Source organism: Carcharodon carcharias, chromosome 2 (assembly GCF_017639515.1).
Source record: "Carcharodon carcharias isolate sCarCar2 chromosome 2, sCarCar2.pri, whole genome shotgun sequence".
NCBI lineage: Eukaryota > Metazoa > Chordata > Chondrichthyes > Lamniformes > Lamnidae > Carcharodon > Carcharodon carcharias.
In genome coordinates, this window is record NC_054468.1 from 172,963,864 (window position 1) to 172,980,473 (window position 16,610).

At 40.1% G+C, this 16,610-nt stretch overlaps 3 protein-coding genes across 13 annotated transcripts in view; 2 read left to right on the forward strand and 1 right to left on the reverse strand.

The window, feature by feature from the left end:
- Nucleotides 1-689, forward strand: part of mtif2 (mitochondrial translational initiation factor 2) — a 65,613-nt gene extending 64,924 nt beyond the window's left edge. For all 7 annotated transcript variants that reach the window (XM_041182350.1, XM_041182335.1, XM_041182367.1 and 4 more), the window contains one exon: nt 108-689. In XM_041182350.1, coding sequence (XP_041038284.1) covers nt 108-277 — 170 coding nt within the window. In that variant the 3' untranslated portion in view covers nt 278-689. The remainder of the gene's footprint in view (nt 1-107) is intronic.
- Nucleotides 690-6,577: 5,888 nt separating this feature from the next.
- On the reverse strand, nt 6,578-10,762 carry rps27a (ribosomal protein S27a). Its single transcript, XM_041183004.1, has 6 exons — nt 10,704-10,762; nt 10,538-10,602; nt 9,181-9,235; nt 8,116-8,201; nt 7,829-7,960; nt 6,578-6,762 (listed from the first exon to the last, which is right to left on the reverse strand). Exons 2-6 carry the CDS (start codon nt 10,583-10,585, stop codon nt 6,613-6,615), a joined length of 471 nt encoding a protein of 156 aa, XP_041038938.1. The 5' UTR covers nt 10,586-10,602; nt 10,704-10,762; the 3' UTR covers nt 6,578-6,612.
- Nucleotides 10,763-10,982: 220 nt separating this feature from the next.
- Nucleotides 10,983-16,610, forward strand: part of LOC121274754 (clathrin heavy chain linker domain-containing protein 1-like) — a 161,224-nt gene continuing 155,596 nt past the window's right edge. For 4 of the 5 annotated variants that reach the window (XM_041182107.1, XM_041182110.1, XM_041182100.1 and 1 more), the window contains exon 1: nt 10,983-11,582. In XM_041182107.1, the coding sequence (XP_041038041.1) occupies nt 11,391-11,582 (192 nt within the window). In that variant the 5' untranslated portion in view covers nt 10,983-11,390. The remainder of the gene's footprint in view (nt 11,583-16,610) is intronic. The other variant, XM_041182128.1, reaches the window with a different exon arrangement.

Genomic DNA, 16,610 nt, shown 5'->3' on the forward strand with positions numbered 1-16,610 from the left:
CAAGTTAGAAGTTGCATATATTTTCAAGTGTTTTATGCTATGTGAGTGTTTATTATCAATGGAAATATACAAGTTTGTAGTATAACAACATTTTCCCCTCCATTCAGGTTTTCTCACTTCTCTCAAACAACTCAAGAACGATGTTCCAGTTGTGAAGACAGGGATGGAATGTGGCCTCAGCTTGGATAAAGAAATTGATTTCAAGCTTGGTGATGAAATAATTTGCTATGAAGAAAAAGAAATCCAACAAAATATCTCCTGGGATCCAGGATTTTAAAACTTGATTACTCCAAGAACTGAAGAGTTTTTGAATTTAATTAAATTGCACTATTAATATAAAGTCTGTCCAGTAAAATGACTAAATGGACAAAATATGTTCATGATGTATCCAGCCTGTTTGGAATACAGGCCAATAAAAAGACCAGCATTTACATAATGACTGCACTTCATAAGGCATTACTTTGAAAGATGGTGAATGTTATTCAGTGGATCCACGCAGAAGCCATTTTGAACATAACAAGATTTTAGAAATAACAGTCTGTGGAAAAGAATATTGCAAAATCTGACTCTGGCCTGGAGAATTGACCAACCACAATTTGAAATGCTGAATGTGTTGTGATGTGTTGCATTTTTAGATCCTAGTGACAGGTTAAATATCTGTTAAACATGATTAAAATAGACTAAATGTGCACCTAGATGCTGGTGATCTATCTGATAATGCATATGGTGCAATGGTCTCAACATATTTTTATGTTGAAGGCATGTTGTTAACCATAGCTGCTGTCAGCACACAATATTAAAGATCTGGCTCATGGGATCCCAGTAGTATTGAAGATCAAGATTTTTGCAGGACTCAAACTACATCTCCACTTGTAATTAAAAGTAGGGAAAATAAAGGAGAGAGCAGTACTCGTGCAGCAGATGTGGATCTTCCTTTGAATTTAAAAGTGACTGCAGATAATAAAAAGATTCAAACCAAGCTTTCTGTAATTATAGTTAAAAATATTTATACCCTTCCATTAGATTTCATACATTTATTCAATACTGAATCATGGTGTTAAATACCTCATGGGGAAGAACATTATCACTGCAAAAAACATTTTCTCCACTTTGATTCTTTGAATTGGATTCTGAAAATTAGACACAAGTTTAAGTGAACTCTTGGGTGCAGAAGGGGGATGGGGTGGTAGAAGGCACAAATAGATTTCTGTCCAAGACCCAACAATTTAACATTGAGGTGGGTCTAATTATTCATTACAGTTATTGCCAAAATACATTTTTGCAAATGATTGGGACATATTTTAGTTACAATTCTGCTGAATTTTGCTTTTATGAATATTAGGAATGTAGTAGATTCACTTTTTTTTGTTTCTTCAGAGATTAGAGATATCAAAACAAGTACCTTCACTAACTAATATGTTAAAAGCAATCAAACTGTTTCAGGTACCATAATATTAACATAGATTTTTATGGAGTTTTTCTATCTGTAAAAGCACATGATTGCTATAGTAATGTAGTACTGTACAAATGTAAATGATCTTAACATTTTCAGCATGTTGACCCTTAAATGTATGGTAAAGCTGAAAATCACAACTTTAAAAAAAAATTCACTTTACATCATTTTAATTTTGTTCTCACTAATATAGTATAAAAATACGGAATTATATTTTTAGTATATTTGAAAATATTGGATTCCTTTTGACTACTATTATAAAATGCACTAGGACATTTTGATAGTCTCATAATTCATTGTCTGGGATCAAATTGATACAGCATGGTTACTTTATTAAAGCTTTCAAAACGTGCTTTTACATTTTAAAACTGCAGCAAATGTAGTTTAATTCTGACAGCAGTAGATACTCACATTTCTATGGGGCTTACAAGCTGCTGCCCACTTAATATGTTTTGCATAATTGGGCTTGCCTGTGACTTCACTTAGGACTGAATAGCCTTATGATACTAAGATAAAAGCAAAAAACTGCAGATGCTGGAAATCCAAAACAAAAACAAAAATACCTGGAAAAACTCAGCAGGTCTGGCAGCATCTGCGGTGAGGAACACAGTTAACGTTTCGAGTCCGTATGACTCTTCAACAGAACTAAGGAAAAATAAAAGAGAGGTGAAATATAAGCTGGTTTAAGTGGGGGGGTGGGTGGGGAAGGTAGAGCTGGATAGAGGGCCAGTGATAGGTGGAGATAGCCAAAAGATGTCATAGACAAAAGGACAAAGAGGTGTTGAAGGTGGTGATATTATGTAAGGAATGTGCTAATTAAGGGTAAAAAGCAGGACAAGCAAGGTATAGATAGCCCTAGTGGGGTTGGGGAGGGGTGAAGGGAAGGAATCGAAATAGGCTAAAAGGTAGAGTTAAAACAATGAATGGAAATACATTTAAAAATAATGGAAATAAGTGGGAAAAGAAAAATCTATATAAATTATTGGGGAAAAAAAAGGAATTGGAAAGAGGGTGGGGATGGAGAAGAGAGTTCATGATCTAAAATTGTTGAACTCAATATTCAGTCCAGAAGGCTGTAAGTTGCCTAGTTGGAAGATAGGATGCTGTCCTTCCAGTTTGTGTTGAGCTTCACTGGAACATTGCTGCAGGCCAAGGACGAACATGTGGGCATGAGAGCAGGGTGGAGCGTTGAAATGGCAAGCGACAGGGAGGTCTGTGTCATGCTTGTGGACAGACTGAAGGTATTCCACAAAGCGGTCACACGGTCTGCGTTTGGTCTCTCCAATGTAGAGGAAACCGCATTGGGAGCAACGAATGCAGTAGACTAAAGTGAAGGAAGTGCAAGTGCAATGCCTTATGATACTGTCAGGGTTGGCGTGTAAATAATGGCTACTTATATCAAACGATGAAAAATCTCTGGAGCTGTACACCAATAAAAAATATATGCCTTCAATGGAGAGGAAATTTCCAAAATAAAATTAATCCTTTTGAAATGAATCTGGTTTCTGTCATTGTAACAGCAACAGTTTAAACAGTAGTTTAAAATTTGCTCAATAAAAGTGACATGTCTTTTAGCAGTTATATTTGTTGTTGTTTTGCCAGAAGTAAATTTATAATGTCAATATATATTTCAAATGTTACTTCAACCTTTAGACTGGCTTGGCAACGTTCTAGTAATAGTAAATCTCCCATAATATGCCTACAGATAGCTTGCAGGAGAGAATTTATTTTATAAGGAGTCACATGCTCGAAGGTGCAGGAGCCAGGAGAACACTAAAACACATGATAGAACATTTTCATATACTTTCACATACTTCTGGTTGGAATCATACCAAAGACAAAGGAAGATGGTTGTAGTTGTTGGTAAGGCCAATATCTCAGCTCCAGGACATCATTGCAGGAGTTCCTCAGGGTAGTGTCCTAGGCCCAACCATCTTCGTCTGCTTCAACGACCTTCCCTCCCCATAAGTTCAGAAGTGGGGATATTCACTGATAGTTGCCTAGAGTTGAATTTTGTTCACCACTCCTAATAAAGCAGTCCATGTACACATGCAACAAGACCTGGACAACACTGAAGTCTGGACTGATAAGCAGTATCTTCCTTAGTGCTTGGTGTGACTCCAACTAGTGGAGAGCTCTGCCTGATTCCCACTCAGTCAAATGATGCCTTAATACCAAGGGCAGTCTTTTCAACTCATGACTGGAATTTAACTCTTTAGTCTACCTTTATCCCAAAGCCATATTGTGGTCTGGAGCCAAGTGGTTCTGTCAGAACCTAAACTGAGCATTGGTGAGCTGGTTATTGCTATATACCTGTGCAGCTTGAGGTGCCACTTGTTCACTACAGTCGGCATATTGTTGGAGCCCAAAGCCTTTGCGCTCAGCCATTTCTCAATTTCACTTGTATTATTTCAAATAGTATGAAGACTGGCATTTTATGGTGGGCATCTTAGGAGGCCAAGATGCATCATCAATTTTGCAGTTCAGGCTGAAGATGCTTGTAAATGCTTCAGCGTTTACTCATGTGCTGACCTCCACTATCATTGAGGATAGGGTTCTTCATGGTGCTTCCTCCTCTCATTAATTTAATTGTTCACACCCACTCATTACTAGGCATGGCATAACTGCAGAGCTTTGTGTTGGTTGTGGTATTGCTCTCTATAACATGCTGCTTCTCCTATTTAACATATAACTGTGTTATAGCTTCTTGAGATTGGCACCTCATTTTCAGTCGTGCCTAGTGCTGCTGGGATGCATTTGTACACTCATTAAATCAAGCTTTTTCTTCTGGCTTGATGGTAATGGTGGAATGAAAGATATGCTGTGTCATGGAATTAGATGTGTTGGAATAATTCTTCTGATGGTTCTCAGCATCAAATGGATGTCCAGTTATGAGCTGCTGGATCTGTTCTAAACCAATCCAGTTTGGCAGAGCGATAGTTCCAAACACAACGAGGGGTGGTGGGGGGTTATTCTGTTTGAAGACAGTGCTTCATTCCTACAAGGCCTGTGTAGGTCTTTACCAATACATCTGTGACAGGTATACTGCTAATAACAGGATCAAGTAGGCATCTCCCTCATATTAATTCACACATCACCTACTGTAAACTGTTAGTTATTTCCTTCAGGACTTGGCCAAGGCACTTTTCAACATTGAAATCCCCTAGATAAAAACAAAAAAACTGTGAATGCTGGAAATCCAAAACAAAAACAGAATTACCTGGAAAAACTCAGCAGGTCTGGCAGCATCGGCGGAGAAGAAAAGAGTTGACGTTTCGAGTCCTCATGACCCTAGGGTCATGAGGACTCGAAACGTCAACTCTTTTCTTCTCCGCCGATGCTGCCAGACCTGCTGAGTTTTTCCAGGTAATTCTGTTTTTGTATTGAAATCCCCTACCCTAACTAGTCCACCAGTGCTAACAAGTGGTCTTAAATACAGAGTACAGATTAATCAGCTGAAAGTAACAGGTTTCCTTGTCATGTTTAGCCTATTGCCATGAAAAGCTTATGGGGTCAAGAGTCAGTGTTCAGGACACCCAAGCTCACACCAACTGTATACGACTGTGCCACCATCTCTGGTAAGTCTGTCCTGTTGACAAAAAGCACATACCTTGGCTTTGCTGGAGGAGCCTGGGACATTGTCATACTCACAATGGCACTTCTCAAGCAATGTCATGGTGTTCCCTAACTATTCTGTGGGACAGCTGTCCCAGTGGTACAAATCCCCAGATATTGAGGACAGCTTTGGAGATTTGAGCGGGTAGTGTCCTAGGCCCAACCATCTTCAGCCGCTTCATCAATGATCTTCCTTCCATCATAAGGTTAGAAGTGGGGATGTTTGCACAATATTCGGCACCATTTGACTCCTCAGACACTGAAGCAATCCATGTCCCAGTGCAAGATCTGGACAATATCCAGGCTGGGCTGACAAATGGCAAGTAACATTTGCACCACAGAAGTGACAGGCAATGGCCACCTCCAACAAAGAGAATCTAACCATCATCCCTTGATATTCAATGGCATTTCCATCACTGAATCCCTCACTATGAACATCCAGGGGGGCTACCATTGACCAGGAACTGGACTAGCCATAGAAATACTGTGGCTACAAGAGGTCAGAGGCTAGGAATCCTCTACTTAGTAACTCACTTCCTGACTCCCCAAAGCCTGTCCACCATCTACAAGGCACAAGCCAAGAATGTGATTGAATACTCTCCCCTTGCCTGGATGAAGGCAGCTCCAATAACACTCAATAAGCTTGGCACCATCCAGGACATAGCAGCCTGTTTGATTGGTACCTCATCCACAAACATTCACTCCCTCCACCACCGACAGAGTACCATCTAGAAGATGCATTGCATGAACTAACCAAGGTTCCTTAAGCAACACCTTCCAAATCCACAAACATTGATGGATAAGAGCAGCACACATAGGACCACCACCTTGAAGTTCCCCTCCAACCACTCGACTTGGAAATATATCGCTGCTCCTTCACTGGATCAAAAACCTGGAACTCCCTAACAGCACTGTGGGTGTACCTACACCAGTTCAAGAAGGCAGCTTACCACCACCTTCTCAAGGGTAATTAAGGATGGGCAATAAATGCAGGCCAAGCCAGTGAGAACCATCTCCCAGGAATTATTTTAAAAATCTATACAGACCAAGGACTTAATCCTCGAGTTATTTCACTCAACTCCATACAAGCCTCCTCCCTTTGTACTTCATCTCGCCCTATCAGCATATTTTTTTATTCCCTTCCCCCTTGTACTTATCCAACCTCCCCTTAAATGCATCTATACTATTTACACCAACTACTCCTTGCTGTTGTAGATTCTATATTCCAATTCTCTCTCTGGTACTGCACAAGAAATATATCAATTATTCAACCAATTCAAATTACCTCAATTTCTGTTCTCTCAGAACATTCTTCCAAAGACCCTCTGATTTAAGACAGCCAGGAACACAACTAACACACTTGGCAGGCTTTAATGAATCTTGGCTACTTAGGCAAAATACCATGGGCCTGCTGCTACCCCGATATCTTTTCTATGCCATAGCATCTCCCAACAAAAATAAGCTCCTTCAGAAGGGGAAGAATACTGAATTTAAAGACTTCAACATCAATAATTTTTCATCATTGTTTATTATAAACTGTTTATTTATGCATCTTCAGCCTTGTTGAAGCAGTATGTCAGACAGCACTTCCCACAGTATTGCCTGTTGAAATGACTGGCCATGAACACACCAGCACCACACTCCTCAGAAGGGCATTCACGCCGCAGACGATAGATTTTCCCATATTCATCAACCTATAAGTAAAAAAAAATGCTTAGTTTCATCTTAATATGTACAGAAATTTGAGAATCAAAAATCAGTACTGCTGGACAAAGCCTCATTTTGCAGCACAAAAAACACCCTTACTGAACAATGGCCAAACACTATATACAGCTAGCATGTCTGCCATCAAATGGGCAACGTGGTAGGTAATGGGATGGAACGGAAGAGGAAGCCGGATCTACTAAAACCAATGTTTTCCACCTGTAAATTATACTGTTGCGATAAGCACATTGCATGAATTGGTTCAGTATTGACAGGGCTTCCTTCTGCACAAGTAGAGAGCTGCAAAAGGTTCTCTGAATCCAGTTAAGCAACTTTCCGCCAGTGGCTAGAAGATCCTACAGAAATAGGATTCAGGCTGTCCAACTGTTCTTCAAATAAGCAGATGCTGCAGAGGGACTTCTGTACAGCAATTTAGCCGAATTGACTTGGTGCATTTTTAAACATTTAAAAACAAGATATAGTTGGGGACTTTTTCATTTCACTACCATTGTCCCTGTGTTTTAACATAGAGAGCACCACCTTTTAAGCAGGTCTGGCAGCATCGGCGGAGAAGAGTTGACGTTTCGAGTCCTCATGACCCTTCAACAGAACTAGGTTGTTGTTCTGTTGAAGGGTCATGAGGACTCGAAATGTCAACTCTTCTTCTCCACCGATGCTGCCAGACCTGCTGAGTTTTTCCAGGTAATTCTGTTTTTGTTTTGGATTTCCAGCATCCGCAGTTTTTTGTTTTTACCACCTTTAATTCTGCCCATTAAGAGCAGAGAGCAAGATGCTCACTTTTTCCTTCCAGAGCATCACAGAATGAAACCTGCATATCACTTGGCACCATATTTTGGAATCCAATGCAACAAAAAAACTACTTCAATTCACCCTTCCTGTACAATGTTCAACACCTGGAAAAAAATACATATCTTCAACAGCTGTAAACAGTGGTTCTACTACTTTTGATCAAGGATTTAAATGTCAAGATGAGCCTCTAAGGAAGCTTCCTAATAATTTAACGTTGAGGAGAACACCAACTCTCCAAACTGTTACCTTGTAATATTTAAGGACAGCAAGCTTGACCTTCTTCCTCTTATGCTGGTTTTTCTTTGGTGTGGTGTAAGACTTCTTCTTCCTCTTCTTGGCACCACCACGAAGTCTCAATACAAGGTGCAAAGTTGATTCCTATTCAAGAACAAGAAGTTACTTTTATGAAGCATGAAGGACAAACTCCCCCATTTGTTTTGGTATATAAAGCATCACTACAAGAATCAAATTCAGTAGACCAACTGCAAGGTCAGAGATGTATTGAAACACAAGAAAAATAGAAGTAAACATACCTTTTGGATGTTGTAATCAGAGAGTGTACGGCCATCCTCCAACTGTTTTCCAGCAAAGATCAGTCGCTGCTGATCAGGGGGAATACCTATGTTGAAATTACAAAAGGAAGGGTTTAACTAAACTAGTCTCATCTAACCTGAATTAGATAATGATGCTGTTAGTCAGAAAAGCTGAAACCTTACTCAATAAATGAACAGGCAGCATAGATCCATGGACTTAATTTCCATGAACTCAAAAACTGGCCATTCAAGTGGCATATAAATAAGTACTAAAACAAAAGCAAAGCTGTCTTGTTAGATGCACTGAACTTGCAAGTACCTTTTTTCCCTACAAAGTGTGTATTTTTTAAAAAAAAAACATTAACTTTTAGCACACTCTTTCATTGTCAGAACCATACCTAGTTGGAAAGTGATGCACAGATGGCAAGCTAACATGAGCCTTGAATAATTATAAATTTAAGTGGTTTATATATACAAACACATGTGAATCTAGCTTCCCCTCAGATTGACAACCTTGCTTCTTCATACTTCTGATTACCACATTCTGTGAAGTAATGCTTTTGGAGGCGTTTACAAAACATCCTAATGCTCTAATTACTTGTCAAGTAATACAACTAAAGCATGAACCACAACAAAAATTGCTAGAAAAACTCAAGCAGGTCTGACAGCATCTATGGAGAGAAAAAGTTAATGTTTTGAGTCCAGATGACTCTTCTTCAGAACTCGAGTTCTGAAGCCAAAAGGGATCACAACTCGAGGTAAATTTGTACAGATATTCTAAAGCAGTCTCTTCCTTGTTAGGATATCATAGCACTCACCAGGTAGACTACACCTGGGGTTCCATTGTCACTACTCAACAGAGCAACCTTCGGTTTTAAAAGCGTTTGGATGTTGATTAGCATGGCTGCAATCAGGAAATCAGCATGAGATTGCAAATTGCATCCCACACAATGTTCTGAACCGCATTTCAAATTGTGCCTGCATGTCTTAAGGTCTTGCAAGGCTAATGGGTCAGCTTCTTCAAGGCAATGAAAATTAAATGTCAAAATCGAAACTATACTCTACCTTCCTTGTCCTGAATCTTAGCCTTTACATTTTCAATAGTATCTGAGGGTTCAACCTGCAATTAAGTCAGGAAAAAAAAACTTGAATAGTGTACAAGTGTCAGAAACATGTTCTGCTTTTTTGATTTAAAAATCAATATATATTTTAGAAGAACTATAGAACATCACCATTGAGCTTGACATGTCCACTATAACTTTAAAATCTCCACTGGAATTCAAATTCAAAACAAGTCACACTGATGATTTAAATTCTAAACAAAAATAAAAAGGTAATTGTCTTGTCTTTAGAATACTGAAAAGCCTGGGTAGAGTGGATGTGGGGAAGATGGTTCCATTAGTAGGAGAGACTAGAACCTGAGGGCACAGCCTCCGAGTAAAAGGAAGTCCTTTTAGAACAGAGATGAGGAGAAACTTCTTTAGCCAGAGAGTGGTGAATCTATGGAATTCATTGCCACAGAAGCTGTGGAGGCCAGGTCATTGAGTGTATTTAAGACCGAGATAGATAAGTTCTTGATTGGTATGGGGATCAAAGGTTACAGGGAGAAGGCAGGAGAATGGGGTTGAGAAACTTATCAGCCATGATTGAATGGCAGAGCAGACACGATGGGCCAATTGGCCTAATTTCTGCTCCTATGTCTTATGGTCTTTCTGCACACAGTATAGAACCATGGTCAAGAAAGCTGGCTTCGTCAAGTCACTTTAAAAAAAATCAAAAGTAGGAACAGAGGCACCAATTTTACAAGCTTGAGCATCTCAGCTCATCCAACTTTTAAAGGAGCTGCCCAACTTCTGAAGCACTCACGTTGCCCTAAAAACGCTCGGTCAATGTTTTGATTAAAAAGGGAATACGGAAAAGGCAAACATTGAAAACAAAATATCTAACACTACTTTCACACAATACATTAAATCAGTATACTGTAACATATTACATAATTTTAAACGTTAACAAAAAGTATTCACTTAGTTATTGATGAAGGAGCGACCTCATCCGAAGTCGAGTAAATCAATTTTGGATCATAACTAAAATTATGAACTGGATTAAAAGAGGGCATGCAAGAAACATGCCAGTAAACCCCGTGCCGTTTCAAAGGCGATAAATTCTCAGCCACTGGATTAAAAAGAACTTTCCAAATAATGGAGACCTTCAGATTCGCAAAAGAGAACATGTTGTCTCGGGTACTGAGCGCACATTAACAGCCGCGTGTGTGACTTTAAAATCAACCTCACGTTAAGGTAGCTATTAATTTTCAATTTGGGTAATTACGCGTTTTGTTTCCTCTTGAGGCTTGATGTAGGCTCTCGGGGGAGGGAAGGCCTCCAGTCAACGCCTCGCCCAGCCGGCCCAGCGAATAACTCACCTCGAGGGTTATCGTTTTCCCCGTGAGGGTTTTCACAAAGATCTGCATTTTCAAATTCAACCCACCTAAAAGGAGCCAAGAAATTAGTTAAATTATTTGAGTTAAAATCAGATCTAACACGGCTAATAACGTATAAAATGTCTATAATACAGCAGCTGAGACTCACCGGCTGCTTCGTCCAGAAAGGTGCAGCATCAAAAGAGGTCCTAGTGCTAAAGACACGGGGTTTTCCAAACCGGCGGCAGGGGTTGGGTGTCTAAGCAACTCCGTTTTCAGTACAGGTCAATTTTTCAAATTATTATCTCTTCTTAAAAACATTGATAAAATTCAAAGTAGTTTCAAAGTGTGTGCATATGAAATCACTAACTTAGTTTTAAATCATTTTATTTAGGATCAAGACAGCCTGTTGCATTGCATTGTGGATCTTCTGTCTCGGCCAACTAAAATGGCCGTAAAATACAATCTAAGGTTTTGTTCAAGCATGATTTGTAAATAATCACATTCGCTTTGTTGAATAAAAGTAAATCCGATCATAAAAATAAATAATTTGAGTTCCCTAAAGACCCTTCGAGTTGAAACTACATTTTCCAGAAGGCTCTGCGCGGCGGCGTCCTTTCGATTCCTTAGCAACCAGTGACCTTGGAGACGGTGAGAGAAAATCCTGGAAACACGCAGCCTCTGTGGAGAGGGGAATTAGAAATAACGCTTCAGGTCGATGACTTGCCAGGACTTGGAGGTTTTAGGCGCTGAATGTTGAGTCGGGAATATGAAATAGTAAGTGTGAGGGGCTTGGCCTCCCCGGCAGGCCGCAGACTGATCATCTGGGCAGGATCCCGGGACGGAGGAAACTCGAATGGCGGCCGAAGGGCTGTCAACAGTGGCTCCGGGAAAATGTCAGGTTATTCCACCTATTCCCAACGTGGCCGACCGAAACCTGCTCTGCCGCATACGGGCACACATCAAGACCGAGACTGGAGAGCTGGGCTGTCCTGACCAGGGACCCGATGAGCAGCGGTATATTATTTACAGGAATGTGTTTGACAAGGTAAAAATGGCTGGACCGCATCTGCCACAATTAACGTTATTTATTTTTACATCAGGCAGAAATAATTTAACTGAAGAGAGAGGAGAAGCATTATTTGACAGTGTAGAGAAACATATTTAAAAACATTACAAACCGTCCCGGCGCCTTAACTCACATCGAGGGTTAAACTTATAATTTATCGTTTTAATTAGAGACATAGATTCTCAGAGTGAGAAATATTACGGTCTGGAATTTGTGATTATAATGACTACAAAACTGTCAGTCTTATTACGGTGTAAAACTGACAGCAGCATGTGGTGTCTACACATGCGCATTTAAACGCGACCATGCCCTTGCAGCTGTAAAACTACTTAACATCTGTCATAGGGAAAATGCTAGAATCTATTATTAAGGAGATTATAGCAGGGCACTTAGAAAATCTGAATGCAATCAGGCAGGGTCAACATTGTTTAGTGAACGGGAAACTGCGTTTGACTAATTAGAGTTTTTTGAGGAAGTAACAAGCAACGTGGATAAAGGGGGACCTGTGGCTATGGTGTACTTAGATTTCCAGAAGGCATTTGATAACGTGCCACATCAAAGGTTAACTACAAAAAAATAAGAGCTGATGATGTAGGGGGTAACATGAGAGCATGGCTAGCTAACAGGAAATGCATAGAGTATAGGAGTATGCATAGATGAGTTATTTCCAGGATGGCAGAATGTAACAAGTGGAGTGCCACAGGAATCAGTGCTGGGTCCTCAACTATTTACAGTCTATATCAATGACTTGGATGAAGGGACCAAATGTATAGTTGCTAAATGTGCTGATAACACAAAGATACGTAGGAAAGAAAGTTGTGTAGAGGACATAAGCAGTCTGCAAAGGGCTATGGATAGGTTAAGTGATTGGTTAAAAAAATAGCAAGTGGAATATAGTGTGGGAAAGTGTGAACTTGTCCACTTTAGCAAATTATCTAAATGGAGAGAGATTGCAGAACTGAGGTACAGAGGGATTTGGGTGTCCTGGTAGATGGATCACAAAAAGTTAGTATGAGATACAGCAAGTGATTAGGAAGGCAGTGGAATGTCCTCATTTATTGTGAAGGGGAATGGAATGTAAAAGATATGGATGTTTTGATTCCTGAGATGAGGGGATTATTTTATGAGGAAAAGTTGGACAGCTTTGACATGTATCCATTGAAATTTAGAAGAATGAGAGATGATCTTATCGAAAAATCCTGAGGGGACTTGATAAATTGGATGCAGTATAATGTGGATAAGTGAAGTTATCCACTTCAGAGGGAAAAACAGAATGGCAGAGTATAATTTAAATGGTGATAGATTGGGAAATGTTGCTGTACAAAGGGACCTGGCTGTCCTTGTACACCAATCACTGAAAGCAAGCATGCAGGTGCTGCAAGCAGTTAAAGCAAATAGTATGTTGTCCTTCATTACGAGGGGACTTGAGTACAGGAGCAAGGATGTCTTGCTGCAGCTGTACAGGGCCTTGATGAGACAACACCTGGACTATTATGTGCAGTTTTAGTCTCCTTACCTAAGAAAGGATACACTTGCCATAGAGGGAGTGCAGCAAAGGTTCACCAGACTGATTCCTGGGATGGCAGGATTGTCGTATGAAGAGAGATTGGGTTGACTAGGCCTGTATTGACTGGAGTTTAGAATAATGAGAAGGGGATATCATTGAAAAGTACAAAATTCTGACAGGGCTGGACAGACTGGATGCAGGAAATGTGTTTCCTCTGGCTGTGGGGGGTCTAGAACAAATGCCTGGAACATAACTCTGTCATAACCAACATCCTGTTCCACCAACAAGACAAGCACAAGACCTCAAGGCAACACCCAGGGTTGAAACATTGGCATCTGCTTGACTACATGATTATCCAAGCTTAGGACCATAAAGATGCCCTAATCACCCATGCCAGGTACCAATGAGTGCAGAGTATAATTTAAATGGTGATAGATTGGGAAATGTTGCTGTACAAAGGGACCTGGCTGTCCTTGTACACCAATCACTGAAAGCAAGCATGCAGGTGCAGCAAGCAGTTAAAGCAAATAGTATGCTGCCCTTCATTACGAGGGGACTTGAGTACACGAGCAAGGATGTCTTGCTGCAGCTGTACAGGGCCTTGATGAGACAACACCTGGACTATTATGTGCAGTTTTAGTCTCCTTACCTAAGAAAGGATACACTTGCCATAGAGGGAGTGCAGCAAAGGTTCACCAGACTGATTCCTGGGATGGCAGGATTGTTGTATGAAGAGAGATTGGGTTGACTAGGCCTGTATTGACTGGAGTTTAGAATAATGAGAAGGGGATATCATTGAAAAGTACAAAATTCTGACAGGGCTGGACAGACTGGATGCAGGAAATGTGTTTCCTCTGGCTGTGGGGGGCCTAGAACAAATGCCTGGAACATAACTCTGTCATAACCAACATCCTGTTCCACCAACAAGACAAGCACAAGACCTCAAGGCAACACCCAGGGTTGAAACATTGGCATCTGCTTGACTACATGATTATCTAAGCTTAGGACCACAAAGATGCCCTAATCACCCATGCCAGGTACCAATGAGTGTTGGAACGACCACCACCTTATCTGATGTACCATCCCCACCAGCCTGACCCTCAAACAGCAGAGGTAACAGAAGCAATGTTGCAAGATAATGAACATTGAAGGCTGCAAAGATCCCAAAAGTCTCAGTCAGCACCTCGCTGCCAACTTCTCAACCTCTAGCCACAGTGTGCCCATAGTGCCTGATTGACCCTAAAGTCCACCAAAATAACCTGCAAAAAGGTCCTTGGCCTCTATATCAGGAAACATGGTCGCTTTCGTCAAACCAGTCACCAAGAGATATAGAATCAAGGGTAAGTGCAAAGCTTTCGCAGACTGGAAAATTCATGCCTCAGGGGAAAATATGGTTGCCAACTCTGGCTGGACATATTCTGGAAGACATCAGCAGAAGTGGCATCACAGAAAGCTGGTGATGTGGTGCCAGCTGGTCTGGGAACTTGGTCGCCATAGGAGAGTCCCAGGAGAAGAGCGGAAACACTTTAGGGTTGTCCTTAACATATCCCTGAAGAGGTCAAACATTTCTACTGACTCATGGGAGCCCCAGCTATGTTCATTCAAAATGGAGAAGGTTCACGTGGGAAGGCATTGAACACATTGAGGGACTTTGGAAACATGCAGATGCATTGGCAAGAGCACACAAACCTCCAAGCAACTCGCCTATGTGACCCTCAAGTACCACCTACCCCCGTGTGGCAGAACCTGTAGATTGCGCCTTGGATTTATCAGCCATCTCAGAACCCATCAAACTGAATTGGAAGCAAGTCATCATCAATCCCAAGGGGCTGCCTGAGAAGAAGAAGAAGGAGATTAAGATTAAAAGAAGGCTGACAATATTGCAAAGAATTGTAGTAAACCTGAGGATAGGGATTGTTTTAGAAACCAGCAAAGAGCCACCAAAAAGTTGAAAAGTAGGGAAAAAAATATGAGAGTAAACTAGCCAGGAATATAAAAGCAGATTATAAGAACTTCTACAAGTATGTGAAAAGGAGGAGAGTAGCTCTAGTAATCAATGCCCCTCCCCCCAGCATAGCCAGGACAGATATGCGAAATCATCATGTGAAATGAGAAAATGGTAGAGATTTGGAACAAAAAGTGTGTGTCTGTTTTCACAGTAGTTACATAACAAAAATAGAGAGTAAGCAAGGAGTTAATAAGAGTGAGAAAATGAAATTAATTCATATCAGCCAAGAAAAAGTACTGGAGAAATCTAAAGGTCTAAAATCCGATAAATCCCTAGGACCTGATAGCCTACATACTAAGGTCCTGAAAGAAACAGCTGCAGTGGTAGTCAATGTATTGGTTATGATTTTCCAAAACTCCTTAGATTCTAGACCAGTCACCACAGATTAGAAGTTAGCAAATGTAACATGGCTATTCAAGAAAGGAGTGAGAAAGAAAACTGGGAACTACAGACCAGTTAGCCTGACATTAGTCATCAGGAAACTGTCGGAATCTATTATTAAGGAAGTCTAACAATGTACTTAAAAAAATCATTGCATGATCAGACAAAGTCAACATGATTTTACGAAAGAGAAATCCTGTTTGACAAATTTAAGAGTTTGTTTGAGGATGTAACTAATAGATAAAGGGGAACCAGTAGATGTAGTGCACTTAGATTTCCAAAAAGCATTTGATAAGATGCCACACAAAACACTAATATGCAAAATAAGGATTCATGGAGTGGAGGGGCCAGGGTAATATAATGGGATAGACGATTGTGTCATGAAGAGATATTAATGTCTATAATGTTATTGGAAATTATTTTTAAAATGAAAATGTGTCCATGTGTTTGACTATGTGTATCGTAATTGGATTAAAGCCATCTAGTCTGGGTGCTTTGATGTATAGTAGTTTTGAGATAATAATTTGATAAATGTAAGGAGGATAGAAGGTAAAGTGTAAATTTGCATTTGTTGAATAAAGCATTCAAGAGTGGATGTAAAATCTTGCACCTAGCTGGGAGACACCAAGCAATGTGTTTATATTACTAATAAAATTAGTGGGATGAAAATGTTGCTGTTAGAAGATGTGACGTTAAAAGCCTAGCGATACAATGGAAAGTTTACATTCAAAGGAAAAACTAGGAATAAACAGAAAGGAGTTTGTGTAAGTCAAAGGCATTTAAGATCCAATCAGCCTGTAAGCCTATAACTGTGTCTGTAAAGGAACCTAATTTTGAATTCATAAGGTCAAATGTGCTTTGCCTGGTGTCTGTTTAAAGTTTATGGGTTACTGTTGTCTTGGTGGGGATTTACCTGGGAGTGATTAATTTGGGGATTTGTTTAAAAGTTATTATGGTAGTAATTTGTAGACATGTGTAATTTGTTGTTAAGTTAATAAACATTTAATTTAGTTTTATATATAAAAAAACCTCTTGAGGCTCAGTGGTCTTATTCCTGAATTCAAAGCTGCATCTCAAACTTTCCAATTGAAAGTATAGGTTATGACAATCG